The sequence below is a fragment of the Oreochromis aureus genome, linkage group 9 (assembly GCF_013358895.1).
Source record: "Oreochromis aureus strain Israel breed Guangdong linkage group 9, ZZ_aureus, whole genome shotgun sequence".
Taxonomy (NCBI): Eukaryota; Metazoa; Chordata; class Actinopteri; order Cichliformes; family Cichlidae; genus Oreochromis; species Oreochromis aureus.
Genome location: NC_052950.1, coordinates 18,224,165 through 18,237,667, shown reverse-complemented (window position 1 = coordinate 18,237,667; position 13,503 = coordinate 18,224,165). Strand labels below are relative to the sequence as shown.

The following is a 13,503-nucleotide window of genomic DNA, read 5'->3' as shown; positions in this document are numbered from 1 at the left end:
CATCAACTCCAAATCAACATAGATATGCAATGTGTATAAAATGAACTAAACCTGTGAATAGAATGAATGTGATGACAAACATATTCAATGCAATATGAACCCTGTAAGAAATATTACTGATAAAATAATGCTGTAAAACATGTTCTTAATGCATTTATCATAAGGCAGATTATATGGTAGCAATAAAAGAATCTCTAAATCCCAACAAAGCTCAGCATAAACACCACAGAGATGAAAATAGTACTAAATTATGCATTAATATCCAGAATAGTAATATCTCAATCATATTTTTAGATTGAGTACAAGCATTTGGCAGAATATGGGAGCAAATGCTCACAGTCGGGATGATGTTTACAGTTTGTACTAGAAATCTCATCTGTTTTATTTATACATATTGTTATGTGATGGCTGTGTGTTGGCAGGAGAAGGACCCAAAGTGCAGACTCCAGAGACAGAAAGTAACTCAAAACAGCTTTAATGCTGAACCCAAAAGTGTAACAAAACTAAGAATACAAAATACACTTACGTAGACAAAACACACAGCAAGTTAAGGGTAGAACGCGACAAGGACTGATGAAAACACAGGGCTTAAATACATAGAGGAGCAATCAGGGAATGGACAACAGGAGGGAAACACAGCTGGGGCAAATCAGAACTAACGAGACAAGGAAAGCAAAACCAGATACACAAATATGAAACACGGACTTTCAAAGTAAAACAGGAAACATAACACAGAGACGCGAACTTAACAAGGGGATACAGCTGACAGGGGAGACAGAGCAACTAGAGAAGACAGAGACATAAACCATAAGACAGAACTCAAAGAAACCAAAGACTAGAAATTATAAATAATATAATAAACCAAAAACCCCTGGGTCAACGACCCAGGCATCCTAACAGTACCCCCTAAAGGGCTGGCTCCCAGACAGCCCAAACCATAACAAAAACAACCCAACCAGGGTGGGGGGTGGGGGAAACAGGATGGAGGGCTCGAAACAAACCAAACAAGGAGCAAGAAACAAAAAAGCGCAAACACCGGAGCCCGGAAAGCAACACAACAAAATACAGGTTCACGACAGGCACAGGCGACCAGGAAAAACAATTCACACAAAGTTCAGGGGGCCGGCCCGGAGGACGACGGCCCAAGAGGCCAAAAAAAAGTTCAGGAGGCTGGCCGGGCGGGAGGCACCGGCGGCGACGGAACAGGTCAGGAGGCCGGCCGGGCGGGAGGCACCGGCGGCGACGGAACAGGTCAGGAGGCCGGCCGGGCGGGAGGCACCGGCGGCGACGGAACAGGTCAGGAGGCCGGCCGGGCGGGAGGCACCGGCGGCGACGGAACAGGTCAGGAGGCCGGCCGGGCGGGAGGCACCGGCGGCGACGGAGCAGGTCAGGAGGCCGTCCACGATGGTGAGGACGCCCAATCATCGGCCCGGAAAGCGGCCGGACAGGACGTGCAGGACGTGCAGGACGTGCAGGCGAAGCCAGAGCTGGGCCAGGCGACGGCGAAGCAGAAGCCAGAGCTGGGCCAGGCGACGGCGAAGCAGAAGCCAGACCAGGCGAGGACGAAGCCGTAGCTGAAGCTGAAGCTGGACCAGGCAAGGACGAAGCCGTAGCTGAAGCTGAAACTGGACTAGGCAAGGATGAAGCTGCAGGCGACGGCGTGGGAGCCGCAGGCGGTGGCACTGCAGGTGACGGCGTGGGAGCCGCAGGCGGTGGCACTGCAGGCAGCGACGTAGGTGGTGGCTGAACGGTCTCCCCGGAACCGTCAGTAGAGATGAGGATGTGTTGGCTGAGTCCTCCAAGACCCCCAGCTGACGAGGCAGGAGGCTGGACGGGCTCCTCGGGCCCTCCAGCTGACGAGGCAGGAGGCTGGACGGGCCTCGGCCTCCAGCTGACGAGACAGGAGGCTGGATGGGCTCCTCGGGCCCACCAGCGGAACAGACGGCTGGACGGGCTCCTCGGACCCTCCAGCGGGAACAGACGGCTGGACGGGCTCCTCGGACCCTCCAGCGGAGGCAGAAGGCTGGACGGGCCCCTCGGACCCTCCAGCGGAGGCAGAAGGCTGGTGCGGTTCTCCAGAACCCCCAGCAATAACAGAAGGCTGGACGGGCCCCTCGGACCCTCCAGGCGAGGCGGGTGGTAACTGAACAGGCGACTGAGCTGAGAGGTGAGCTAATGTTCGAGCTATTGATAGAAGTTTAAGTTCTATTGACTGTTGTAACGATGGTAGTAATGGTGGGTTAGGTGGTGGATTAGCAATAAACTGAGCTAGTTCCCTGAGCCTCCAGAACCTGAAGAAAAACCGCTGGACGGGCTCACCTGAGCCTCCAGCGAGGTCAGAAACAGGTGCAGGTACCTGCCGGACACCAGCCACTCCCACCCGAGGAGAAGGTACGGGTGCAGGAGCTAACTGGTTCCCGGTCATCCTCACCCTGGGAGCCGGGACAGGCACCGTCAATGGCTGGGCAGCTGCTGTCCCCACCCGAGGAGCTGGTACGGGTGCAGCGACAGGCAGAGCCTCAGCTGGCCTGGACACTGGAGCAGGGACCAGCTGGACCTCAGCCTCCCTCACCTGAAGCACTGAAACAGGTGCAGGGGAATGCTGGGCCCGAGCTGCCCTGGGAGCAGGAACACAACGGGGCGAAGGAGTTGCCTCCGTCTCTCAGGCTAAGGGTTATTTCAGTTATTGAGAATGTATTATCATTAAGAAAATGATGTTTACAAGCTTCAAATTGAGCATGCGACACATTAAAGTGGCTTTGTTTGATTTGTTGGGATATAGTTGGGATATATTTGCTGTACACAGTATATCCCAACCATGACTGTGGTGATCCCACACTAAGCTGATAAGATAAGCATTTGCTGCACACCTTATCAAAAAGTAGCCTTCATTTCCTTTTAATATCGCATAATCGTCAGCCAATTGATGTGAGTTTTAAAATGCACATGTAGTATATGGTTTATTAGTACTCACTATGACACAAAAAAGGAAAATTATCCTAATTTTTTATGAATATTTGAAGCAGGAAAAGCAAAAACATCAAAGCTTACAGGAGGACGGGAAAAGGCAAAACTTCGCTACAGAAATATCCTGTCCTTCCAAACATGTCCTTTGCAAAAATATTTTCACTCTCTGTTTCCGGAGGTGCCCGCCCTTTGCAAAAGCGCCCAGTTTCTGTCCTCACAAAGACAGAAGCACATCAATACACCCACAAATTCACAAAAGGTCAGAGCACGCACACTCTCGCAGACATGCCCTCACTCTGCCATTTCAATCATCCCACTGTAATAAAACTGTCCACACACACAGACACACACACACACACCTCTTTTCCGTTGTCCTCCACCATGAAGAGCAGGTTGGTGCTGTCGGTCACGGTGAAGGTGAAGCGGTATTTGAGCGAGTTGGAGCCGTCGTGGTTGTAGCTGATGCGGTTCTGGTCGATGTCGTCCATGGTGAAGCTGCTTATCTGTCGGTAGTGTTGGCCGCTGATGGTGCGCTCGATGGTGACGTGTCGAGAAGCCTGGATGACGCTGAAGACGATGGACTCCGCCTGGAGGAAGGTGGTGTAATAGGAGGAAAATGCAGGAAAGGAAGGACGGCTCAATGATATCGCCTGCAATGTCTCCCTAGGATGAAGCTACATAAAGAAGCAGTGTTGGTTCTGCACAACCAACAAACCAGCAAAATAGTGAGAACTCAAATTCAGGAATCAGCTTCAAAATATCTATAGTGGCGAACCTTAACATCATTTTTGGGTGTTACTCTCTAAAATTCTACAATAAGGCAGTAGAAAATAAATCTTCAAGTTTTTACTGAGAATTACAGATTTATGGGATTAACAGTGTTGGATTATCCCTTAAACTGGCTGCTTAGTTTAGCCAGCTTAGGTAATCATCTCAAAATAAACATTCAGAGGTCCAGCTCTTTTCTAAACTGGTATCTGTACTGCTTTGGGATGATTCCAAACATGATGCCAATTAGTTCACAAATCATACCAAGCTTCAAAGATATGATCTGTTGTCAATAGAAAATTGTACTTAGTAGTCAGTATAATCTTTTAATAATATAAGTTTGCATATGATAGAATACTGCATGATGACCACTTTATAACTCAGACTGTTTTGATTCACTGTGACCCGTTATCATGCAGGGAAGGAGCAGTACCTGCTAGATAAGAGCTTAATAAGCAGTTTCACTTTGTACCAGGTAGAGGAGCCTCTCCTGGCACACGCGCGCACACGCATATCCGCACATGCTCACGCATCAACATTCCACTGAACAAACGTATTCACTGTTGTATTACTCTTCTTGTGTATAAATAAAGACCAGGGCAGTGGCAGAGTGCGAGTCCCGGAGCCCTCACTCCAGGTGCAGGTGCTCTGTGGCTGCCCTTGCATGCAAGTAAAACTGTGTGTTTCTCCTCTCTGATTCTCAGCTGAAGAAGTGTCTCAGAGTACATCTCTTGACATCTGTTTATATTGTGCAGCTCATAAAGAGAATTTGATGCCTAAAGAATGAAAAAAGGCAAATAAGCTCATTTAAATTACTTCATACATATTATTAACTCTACAATATATGCAGCAGAGGATGGATAACATCCAACATTTGCTTTAGTTTCGCCTTAATTAAAGAAGTATGAGTGTGCATGCTGAAGAAATCAGTCCTTCAATGCTGTATTTTGACCTCAGTTACACATTTGAAAAGTTTTTTGTTTCGTTTTACTTTTAGACCTTCTGAAGTGCTCAAAGCGTCTCTGTTGTAGTTCCCGCCACAGAAGGTGACACCTGATTCTTGTCATGATGTCACGCATATACTGTAATTAAAGCTGTGAAAGATTTGCAGAAAACGTATGTAGCCAGTGTGTTACCTCTGTGTCCGCATCGGTGGCTTTCAGCTCAAACTCAGTGATGGTCTTCCTCACACCCTCCTGCACCCTCATGCCAGGGACCTGAAGAAGAGGCAGGAGTCGTCCACAGGCTTGATAGTGATGTAGAAAGTCTGAGCAACCTGAAGACAAAGAACAATAATAAGATGATGAAACAACCTATGAGCGATACACATATGTGTAACCAAAACTACATCCTGCCATCAACTTCCTGCTTTTCACTGAGAACTTTCTCAACAATTCAGCAAATAGAAAAGTCTCATTGTGATGAAAAAGTTTAACCCCAAAGGGCTACACAACTTCACCAAGCACCACAGTGGCCACAAAGCTTCCACACATTGCAGTCAGCCAGGCGTGAAGGTCAAATGACCTTTTTCACATGTTTACTCGAGTCCTTGTGATCCTCATTAGTTTGAATTAGCAAGGCAGATTTATGCATGAGGAGACCGGGACAGGAAGCTGCTACTTTCCCGCTGTTATAAAAGCTGTAGAGTTTGTTAGTTTTCACATTTCTTTCATATCTTTCAATTTAATGACATAGTTAAGGGGGTTTTTTTTATTTTATTTAAGCTAAGCGTTTAAGTGATCAGAAAACTTTTCTTTCTTAATTCCTGTCAACAGCTTGTTTTCTGCACCATTTAAGGTTGTTCCCTGCACTTGGGATTAAAGGTCCCTCTTTGGACACACAAGGACTGTTGACTTATTTCTTGGTCAAACTGGGAACAAAGTTATTTTTAAAACCCAATTAGTCTTTAGGAAGAACAAATAATATTTCAGAGCTTCTGTTGTAGTCAGTAGATATCTGCATCTAGACCTCCTTCATGAATGAATTTTAAAACATGTTAAGCGGTGAAGAACTAGTCGGCATGCTTCTCTTCTTCACTGGTGTGGACGTACTGGATGCTGCGTGATGCCAGGTCAGCCTGCATGAAGGTGCTGATCCTAGTGCCTAAAGAGACAAGAGAGAGAAAAGTAGTCGTTAAGCCCAAAACTTCCATTATGTTTGTTATTTGATCTTTCATATGAGATCTTTCGTATGAGATGGTTTTACACTGCTAAAAAACAGGTTATGCTTGATGATAACACAAAGTTGGTTATACTTAAGGGATAGAAATCTGTCCAATTAAGAAGCAGAAACCACTGTGAGTCCATTTCAACCTTGTTAGTTTAATCGACAGCAGGTGCAAGACTACAAAACTCTGAAACAGGGAATGGCTTGGCAGACCGTTGTCTCTCCTGATGATCCTCCTGACGGATTTTTGTCTACCTTTGATTTTCTTTATGTCTATTCCACCAATTCCGGTGGTCTCAGGCAAATGCCAGTTCAATAAAGTGAGAAATTTCAGAGATGAATTCTTCTGCGTCTCTTTCCGTTATACATGTGATGTCTTATCCTTCATATTTTGTTGTGACATGTGTTTGTAAGCCACCGTGGCATTTTCTGGCCACACACTGAGTTTGTTTCCTCAGTTTGGTTCTTATCAAATTTACAAGGGGATAAAACTAAACTGAGACTAAAGTTAAACTGAAATAACAATGCTTCTCTTTACTCTGTGTTGCCTCTGAAGATTAAAACTCAGTGGGAAACATAATCAGGTTTGTCTGCAACAATCCAGCATCACTCAGCGTGAAACTAAAGGTGACTGTCTTAGAAACAAGAACCAGATTTTTTGCTTTCCAGGAGTTCTGTTATCCTCGCTTATTGTGGATGCAAAGACCTGATACAGCCGCTTGTAAGACAACACATTTATGGTTATTCCTGACATACAAAGTGTGCAACAGACACATTACATAGTTATCTATGATGTGCATTAATGAGGAAAAGACTTAGACTTAGAGCTTTTTATTGTGATTGTGATGTTTCTTGCACAGCGAAATTGGGTCCGCTTCTCCATACACTGCTCTTTTACTGAGGTTACATGAATATGCATAGGGTCATTAACATATGACGTATACATACACACAAAAAGAGTACCTTGCCTGTGTGTGTGTGTGTGTGTGTGTGTGTGTGTGTGTGTGTGTGTGTGTGTGTACCTGTGAAGACTCCCCAACGCTGGTGCCAGGAGTCTAACGGTCCATCTAAACAAAAGGCTCTTATACTTAACCAGATACAGAGTAGGTGTCCTCCTATACCATAAATCAGTAAGAGTAGATATAACCTCTCTCCTGACCTTAAGTTGTGTGTGCATGCCAGAACACTCTGGAATGCACACAAAGTTTGCAGACTATTAAGGATCAAACCTCTATCAATCTACAACTAAGCATATATAAGTAGATATTTCTAAGCATAAATGACAATCAACAATATAAATCTAACACAAACCAAAAATGGTTTTAAATCCTGATTTGTATCAGCTACCAGTTAACCTATATTAGTTCCTTTGAGATTAATCAAAGTTTCCTTTAGTTGTTGTTCTAACTGTCTGATCAATACAGTCGATAGAACTCCACTCAGTTCTATCGATTTAATTTAGCCTCATTCAGTCCACCCAATGCTTTCACTCACTGTATGCGCAAACTGGTTATGATACCCAGTAACACTTCAACGAGTTACCAATACAACAACTCAAACAAAATGAATTTGTCTTGAAAGATGCTATATAAATAAAACTGTACTTTTACTTACTTTCTTTACTCACTTTTTTTCTTTCTTTCTTTTTTTTTTTTACAAAAGTAACAGGGATTGAAACTTTATTGGTAATTTTCCAAGCAAAAATGTATCCTCATTCAAAAGTCATGTAAGAACCTCACTGGCTTACGGAATGTTGATGTTATTTTAAAAATTCATACAAAATATGACCTCATTCAAAAATGTCATGTGACAACCTCATGGCTTATGGAATTCTGATGTCACGGGCTTCTAAAGCTTTGATCCTTTGAAGCTTTGATCCTCAAAATCCTTAAATAGGGGTGAGGATGTACAACTTTTAGTCCGTTATTTGCAGCACTTATGTCAGCAGCGTTCAAACGTTCACCAGTAAAGCATTTGAAACCTTTGGATCCTTTTCGTAGTCACGGTAAACAGACTCCAACATGTCTCCGAAAAAGCAAGAAAGACAAGAAGCTGACCCCAGCTCTATTCCATGGTATGAGTCCCTAGACCCTTATATGAGCTCTCTACCTTGGGATGAACAGGTAGAATTAGAGGAAAAGCGATTGGAAGAAATGCAGAATGAAAATCTCATGAACAGAGAGAAGATTAAGATCCTGACGGAAGAAAATGAGAGAAAGAGCTGAATTAGAAAAGTTATCCTACCAGCTTCAAGAAAAAGAAGGTATTGAGGAGAAACAATGGGCTCTCCAAGATAAGAAGCATCAGGTGCTCCAAGAAAAGCTGGATGACGCTCTGGAAAAAATTAAAGATCTGCTCCAAAAGGAGAAAAAAGAGAGCATAAAACAGGAAACCATGGTCAGGAAGAATCAGGAGCTCCAAGAAGAGCTTGATGAAGCTCTGGAGAAACTTAGAGAAATCCACCAAGAAGAGAAACAACAGGCCGAGCAGAGAGACATGCAGCGCAAACTCCAAGCCATGGAGAAAAACACAAAGCGCTGCAGGTGAAACATGACAAAACTCTGCACAAAAATCAACAGTTGCTTCAAGACAAGAAGCAAATGGAAATGAAGCAGAAGGAAATGGACTCCAAGCATGACGAGATGGAGGAAAAACACAGACTGCTCCAAATCAAGCTTGAGAAAACAGTGCACAGAAATAAAGAGTTCATTGAAGAGAAAGAGCAACAAGAAATCCTCGAGAAAGAAACGGACTCCAAGCTTGAAGTCTTGGAAGAAAAACTGAAAATGCTGCAAATAACTCTTGAGGAAACACTGCTCAAAAATACAGAGATGCTTCACAAGAATGACCAACAAAAAATACAAAAGGAAGAAATGGATTGCAGGCTGAGGAACATCGAGAAACAAAATCAAGGCTTGCAAGTAATGCTTTATGAAGCTCTGGAAAGGAATAAAAAGTTCCTTCACGAGAAAGACCAACGGAAAATACATCAGCAAGAAATGGATTGCAAGCTGAGGCACATCGAGAAACAAAATAGAGGCTTGCAAGTAATGCTTGATGAAGCTCTGGAAAGAAATAAAGAGTTGCTTCACGAGAAAGACCAACGGAAAATACATCAGCAAGAAATGGAGTGCAAGCTGAGGAACATCGAGAAACACAACGAAGGCTTGCAAGTTATGCTTGATGAAGCTCTGGAGAGAAATAAAGAGATTCTCCAAGACAAGAAACAACAGCCCGAAGAGCAGAGAGACCTGCAGAGCAAACTCCAAGCCATGGAGGAAAAATACAAAGCTCTGCAGGTGAAACATGATAAAACTCTGCACAAAAATCAACAGTTGCTTAAAGACAAGAAGCAAATGGATATGAAGCAGAAGGAAATGGACTCCAAGCTTGACGAGATGGAGGAAAAACACAGACTGCTCCAAATCAAGCTCGATAAAAAAGTGCACAGAAATAAGGAGTTCATTGAAGAGAGAGAGCAACAAGAAATGCTCGAGAAAGAAACGGACCGCAAGTTAGAAGTCTTGGAGGAAAAATGCAAAATGCTCCAAATAACTCTTGAGGAAACACTCCTCAAAAATAAAGAGCTGCTTCAAGAAAAAGACCAACAGAAAATACAACAGGAAGAAGAAAAAATTTTTCTCCAGAAGAAATATCTAGCACTCCAAGAATTGTATAACGAAACGAGGTACAAAACATCTGTACTGGAAGGAGAAAAGAAAAAAATGGAAAAACAATGCTCAGCGATGCAGAGTAGCATCAATGAAATGCTGAGAAAAAATACCGAACTTGAAGAACTTTCTAAGACCTTGAAGTCCAAAAACACTGAAATCCAGGCGCAAAAGCAAGAACAACAGAAAACACATAAAGACCTGCAGTGTAGACTTCAAGAAATCCAGAAGAGAAACCAGCAGCTGGAAGACATGCACACAGATGTGCACAAGGCAAAGCGAATAGAGGAGGCAACAGTTAAAGAACTGCAAGACAAGCTTCAAGAAAAACAAGAACAATTAGAAGACATGGTGAAAAGATGCAGCAAACTTGAGAAAGAAAACACAGAAACAATGGATGAGCTGAAAACCCTCATCCTTGAGAAAAAAGTGCTGGTGGAACATTGTCTGAAAAAGAAGAGAAAACGTTTCCACTGGTTCTGGAGAAGGGACACTGCTGCTTCTCACCTGATGTAACCATGTCTTCCTCCGCCTCTATTCCAGCTTAATTTTCCCCCTTCCCCTTCCCCTCCCTCCTTTTTCTTTTTTCACCCTCACCCCCCGACCAGTCCCGGCAGTTGACTGCCCCCTCCTGAGCCTGGTTCTGCCATAGGTTTCTCCTTTAAGTGTCTTTCACTTTAAAAGGAGTTTTTCCTATCCACTGTCGCCTGGTGCTTGCTCAGAGGGGATTGTTGGGGTTTTCTCTTCTCTCTCTTTCCTTCTTTTTATTCCTGTTTTTACCTCTTTTCCCCCTTCTACCTTTTTTTTTTACCCAATAAACACAATTGGCAATTACATGTGTTTGAAAAATGTCTTCATTCAACAATAATTCATCTTAGGTATAAAAACAAGAAATGGGTAATAGCTGCATGTGTGTTTGTGTGTCTGCATAATATACATATTTGTATCCCAGAAGGAATTAATACTAGATGGGTAGAGAGGTTTTAAAGACTAGAAATGAAAACATGTGAGTCCTATAATCTAAGCTGGTTTCACCAATAGGTGATGTTACATTTTAAATTAGGCACTTCATTACAGGACTGTCATTGTACCGAGGAACATTAAATAACATGAAAATGGATTTCTCGTGCCGCAGGTGACCTCGCTGCGAAGGTATTAACTTGTTGAATAATTTAGCTCTGCAATAGCAAAGTTATTTCTCACCACAGAGGGGAGGGAATTTCACAAAGTTAAAAAAAATTAAAACTTGTAAACATTACACAAGGAAGGCAATAACTCATTCAACATGCCAACAAGGCATCGAGGAAATAAAGACATCTCAGTATCAGCTCTCTTCATGTCGTCTACTGACAGCAAAATGAGCACAATTCTATGGTCTTCTTGGCTTTTGGCATCTATTCCTCAGCTGAAGGTTTATACATCATCATAATCAGGACAGCCAGGCTGGGAGACAGATCCAATATTCAAAGTCAGTGATGAAAATCAAGCTTTTTTAGTTCCATCATATTAAAGCAAATTACATTTTCATTTCCATTTGTCCTGACAGGAAATAGCAGAAAATGCCACATTTTGTTTAAACATGGGCTGAATGCAGGTTAATATCTGAGCTGATGTCGTGGTACAAAACACAACAAAAATTGTTCCTATTTTCACACGTGAAGTCAAAACTTTCTGGGAAGTTGAGTATATTGGATGTTTAATGATAGAAACAGACTTTTTAGACTTCTAGAGACTGACTGATGTTAGTTTAAATCAAATCTGAATCCAATCTGCTTATCTGTCTAGTTGTGGTCTGCACAGATGTCAGGTTTTTGCTGTCTTGAAATAAAAATCTATAATTCCCTATATTCCTTTCTATTCCAAACAACGGTAGTAAGTAACAAAGTTTCAAATTTGTCTTTCGCTTTGACTCTTAATTTATTAACCATGAACAAGAGGTCAGAGGTCAAATGTGGCATGATACCTTAAATCTTTCAATGATTCTTTCTGTATGTGGACCAGAGATGGGCAACACCGCATAGTCTGATTACTTTTTTCAAGTAATGAGTAAAGTAAGGGATTACTATTGCAAAAAAGGTCATTAGATTATGGTTATTTTCCTGTAAGCAGGCTACATTACTGCATTACTAAACCGTTGTGATTTTGCTTGTGAGAGTGTCTCATGACAATGACGTACGAGCGTGCGACGTCCGTGGCAGCAACAAACGTGTGTAGATCAACAAAGGATAATATGGAGTGCGGGAGAGAGTGCGACCATGCAGGGTTTAAAGCTTGGAAGTACTGACATTACTTTGAGTTTGATTCCGTAAAAAGCGACAAAAACATTGAAAACATCCATGATTTCTTTTGTTACTGTAGTGAAGTTGAGTTTTTGTGATTAAGTTCTTAGCTCCCTGTTTTAGTTTTATTGTCGTCCTCCCCGGTGTTCCCCTGACTCTCTTGGTATTTGATGCATGAAGGTCAGCTCCCGTCCCCACACCCTGTCGTCACTTTTTTAAATACTTCCATCACACCAACAGGCACTTTAGAATCACCAATTGACAAGCATGTCTTTGGACAGGCTCAAACCGGAGAGGTGATCAATGGACCACAGCGCTGCACACCCCTAGCAACTTTGGGGGTAAAGCCACTGGTTGGTGGTGATTGCCAGGTGAAATCAGGGTCTGCTGCACCAAAAACATAAATGTGATTGCTTTGGTTGCAATCAGATTGCCATAGTCACCTGCAGTTTGCATGTAGGATGCCAACTACTCACCAAGCAGTTGGAAAAGTTTGGTTTGGTTTAGTTTGGCTTTTATCTTTACTTTTTTTCGTCGTTTCTAAAACACTGACATATAGCCCTGGTCTACCTGGACTGGCAGCATGCTCGAGGTGTCCCAGGCTCGTCTGTTTGGTGACGCTGGTAGATGAGCTCGCCCGGCTCGCTGTCCTGGTCGCTGGCTGACAGCTGCAGCGTGGTCAGATTCTTCACTGAGTTTTCATTAAGCACCAGGCCTTTGTTTACCACTACAGATGGAGGGAGATGGTCCTCTGCACGATAAAATAAATAAGGTCAGTATAAAAAGAAAAGGAGCAGAGAGAAGAAAAAAGTCCCCCCAACAAACAAAGATTTATCAGCAAAACCTGGCTTTTGGCATCCCAAATTAAATCAAAGTATTAAGAATCTGTTTCTTATCCTGGTAAAAGGGAGAAAGGATGGACTATAACAGAGGATGTGAAAAAAGCTGAGATTTATGTAGAACGAGAACAACACTGGAGTTTTATATCAGGAGGTGTGAAAAAGTGATATAGGTTTGAAAGATGTGAAGAAAGGATAGAAAAGATTAAGAGAAGGGCAAAGAAGTCATCAGAGGGCAGTACGGCAGGAAGAGATATGGACAGAGAGCTTCCCTGTAGTCACATCTGAGAGGGTGCAATAACCAGAAAAGTGAAAAAGGTGAGAAAATAATAGGCTAAAAAAAGAGCTGCAAAAGATATGAGAGAGTCGGGATGCTGCTCAAGCGTGAGGGACAGGCAATCCTTCAATATCCAGTAGCTTCTCATGTGGACACTGGATTCAAACTGCCGAACCAGTGCAATAGTTTGGCTTTATCCCCAAAAGGAAGCGAGAGGAAGCTTTTTAGTTGGAAACGGTGACAATAAAAATGTGCACAGCTGAGTTTTCAGGGTTCATCATGGCTCAAAATGGGTCTTTGGGAGATGACTACCCACAACTGCAAAATAAGTCTGTGTAATTTAAAAACAAATGGATCCTTTTTTTTTTCTTTTGCATGCAAGCAAGCAATTTATTTATATAGCACTTTCAGAACAACACAGCTGAACACAAAGTGCTGTACACTTGGGATGCCAAAATGATACATGGATAAGCAAAAAGAAGAAGATTTACCCAAAATAAATAAATAAATAAGAATAAATAATAATAAAATGAGCA

General features: G+C 42.8%; 1 protein-coding gene across 2 annotated transcripts; it reads right to left on the bottom strand.

The window, feature by feature from the left end:
* Window positions 1-2,948: 2,948 nt before the first annotated feature.
* LOC120441858 (extracellular matrix protein FRAS1-like) lies at window positions 2,949-12,464 on the bottom strand. Of its 2 annotated transcripts, none has more exons than XM_039617330.1 (4): window positions 12,422-12,464; window positions 5,787-5,838; window positions 4,872-5,011; window positions 2,949-3,554 (listed from the first exon to the last, which is right to left on the bottom strand). In XM_039617330.1, the coding sequence occupies exons 1-4, from the start codon at window positions 12,434-12,436 to the stop codon at window positions 3,276-3,278; spliced, it is 486 nt and encodes a 161-aa protein (XP_039473264.1). In that variant the 5' UTR covers window positions 12,437-12,464; the 3' UTR covers window positions 2,949-3,275. The 2 variants fall into 2 exon arrangements, with proteins under 2 accessions (XP_039473264.1, XP_039473265.1); XM_039617331.1 differs by lacking the exon at window positions 2,949-3,554 and adding an exon at window positions 4,244-4,511.
* Between the last annotated feature and the right edge of the window lie 1,039 nt (window positions 12,465-13,503).

Excerpts from the sequence above, each read along its gene's own strand:
- LOC120441858 (XM_039617330.1), bottom strand. Across the intron at positions 5,012-5,786 it reads CTGGCATCACGCAGCATCCA|GTTGCTCAGACTTTCTACAT; the intron begins GTACGTCCACAC and ends CTTTGTCTTCAG. Across the intron at positions 3,555-4,871 it reads CCACCGATGCGGACACAGAG|GCGGAGTCCATCGTCTTCAG; the intron begins GTAACACACTGG and ends ACCTTCCTCCAG.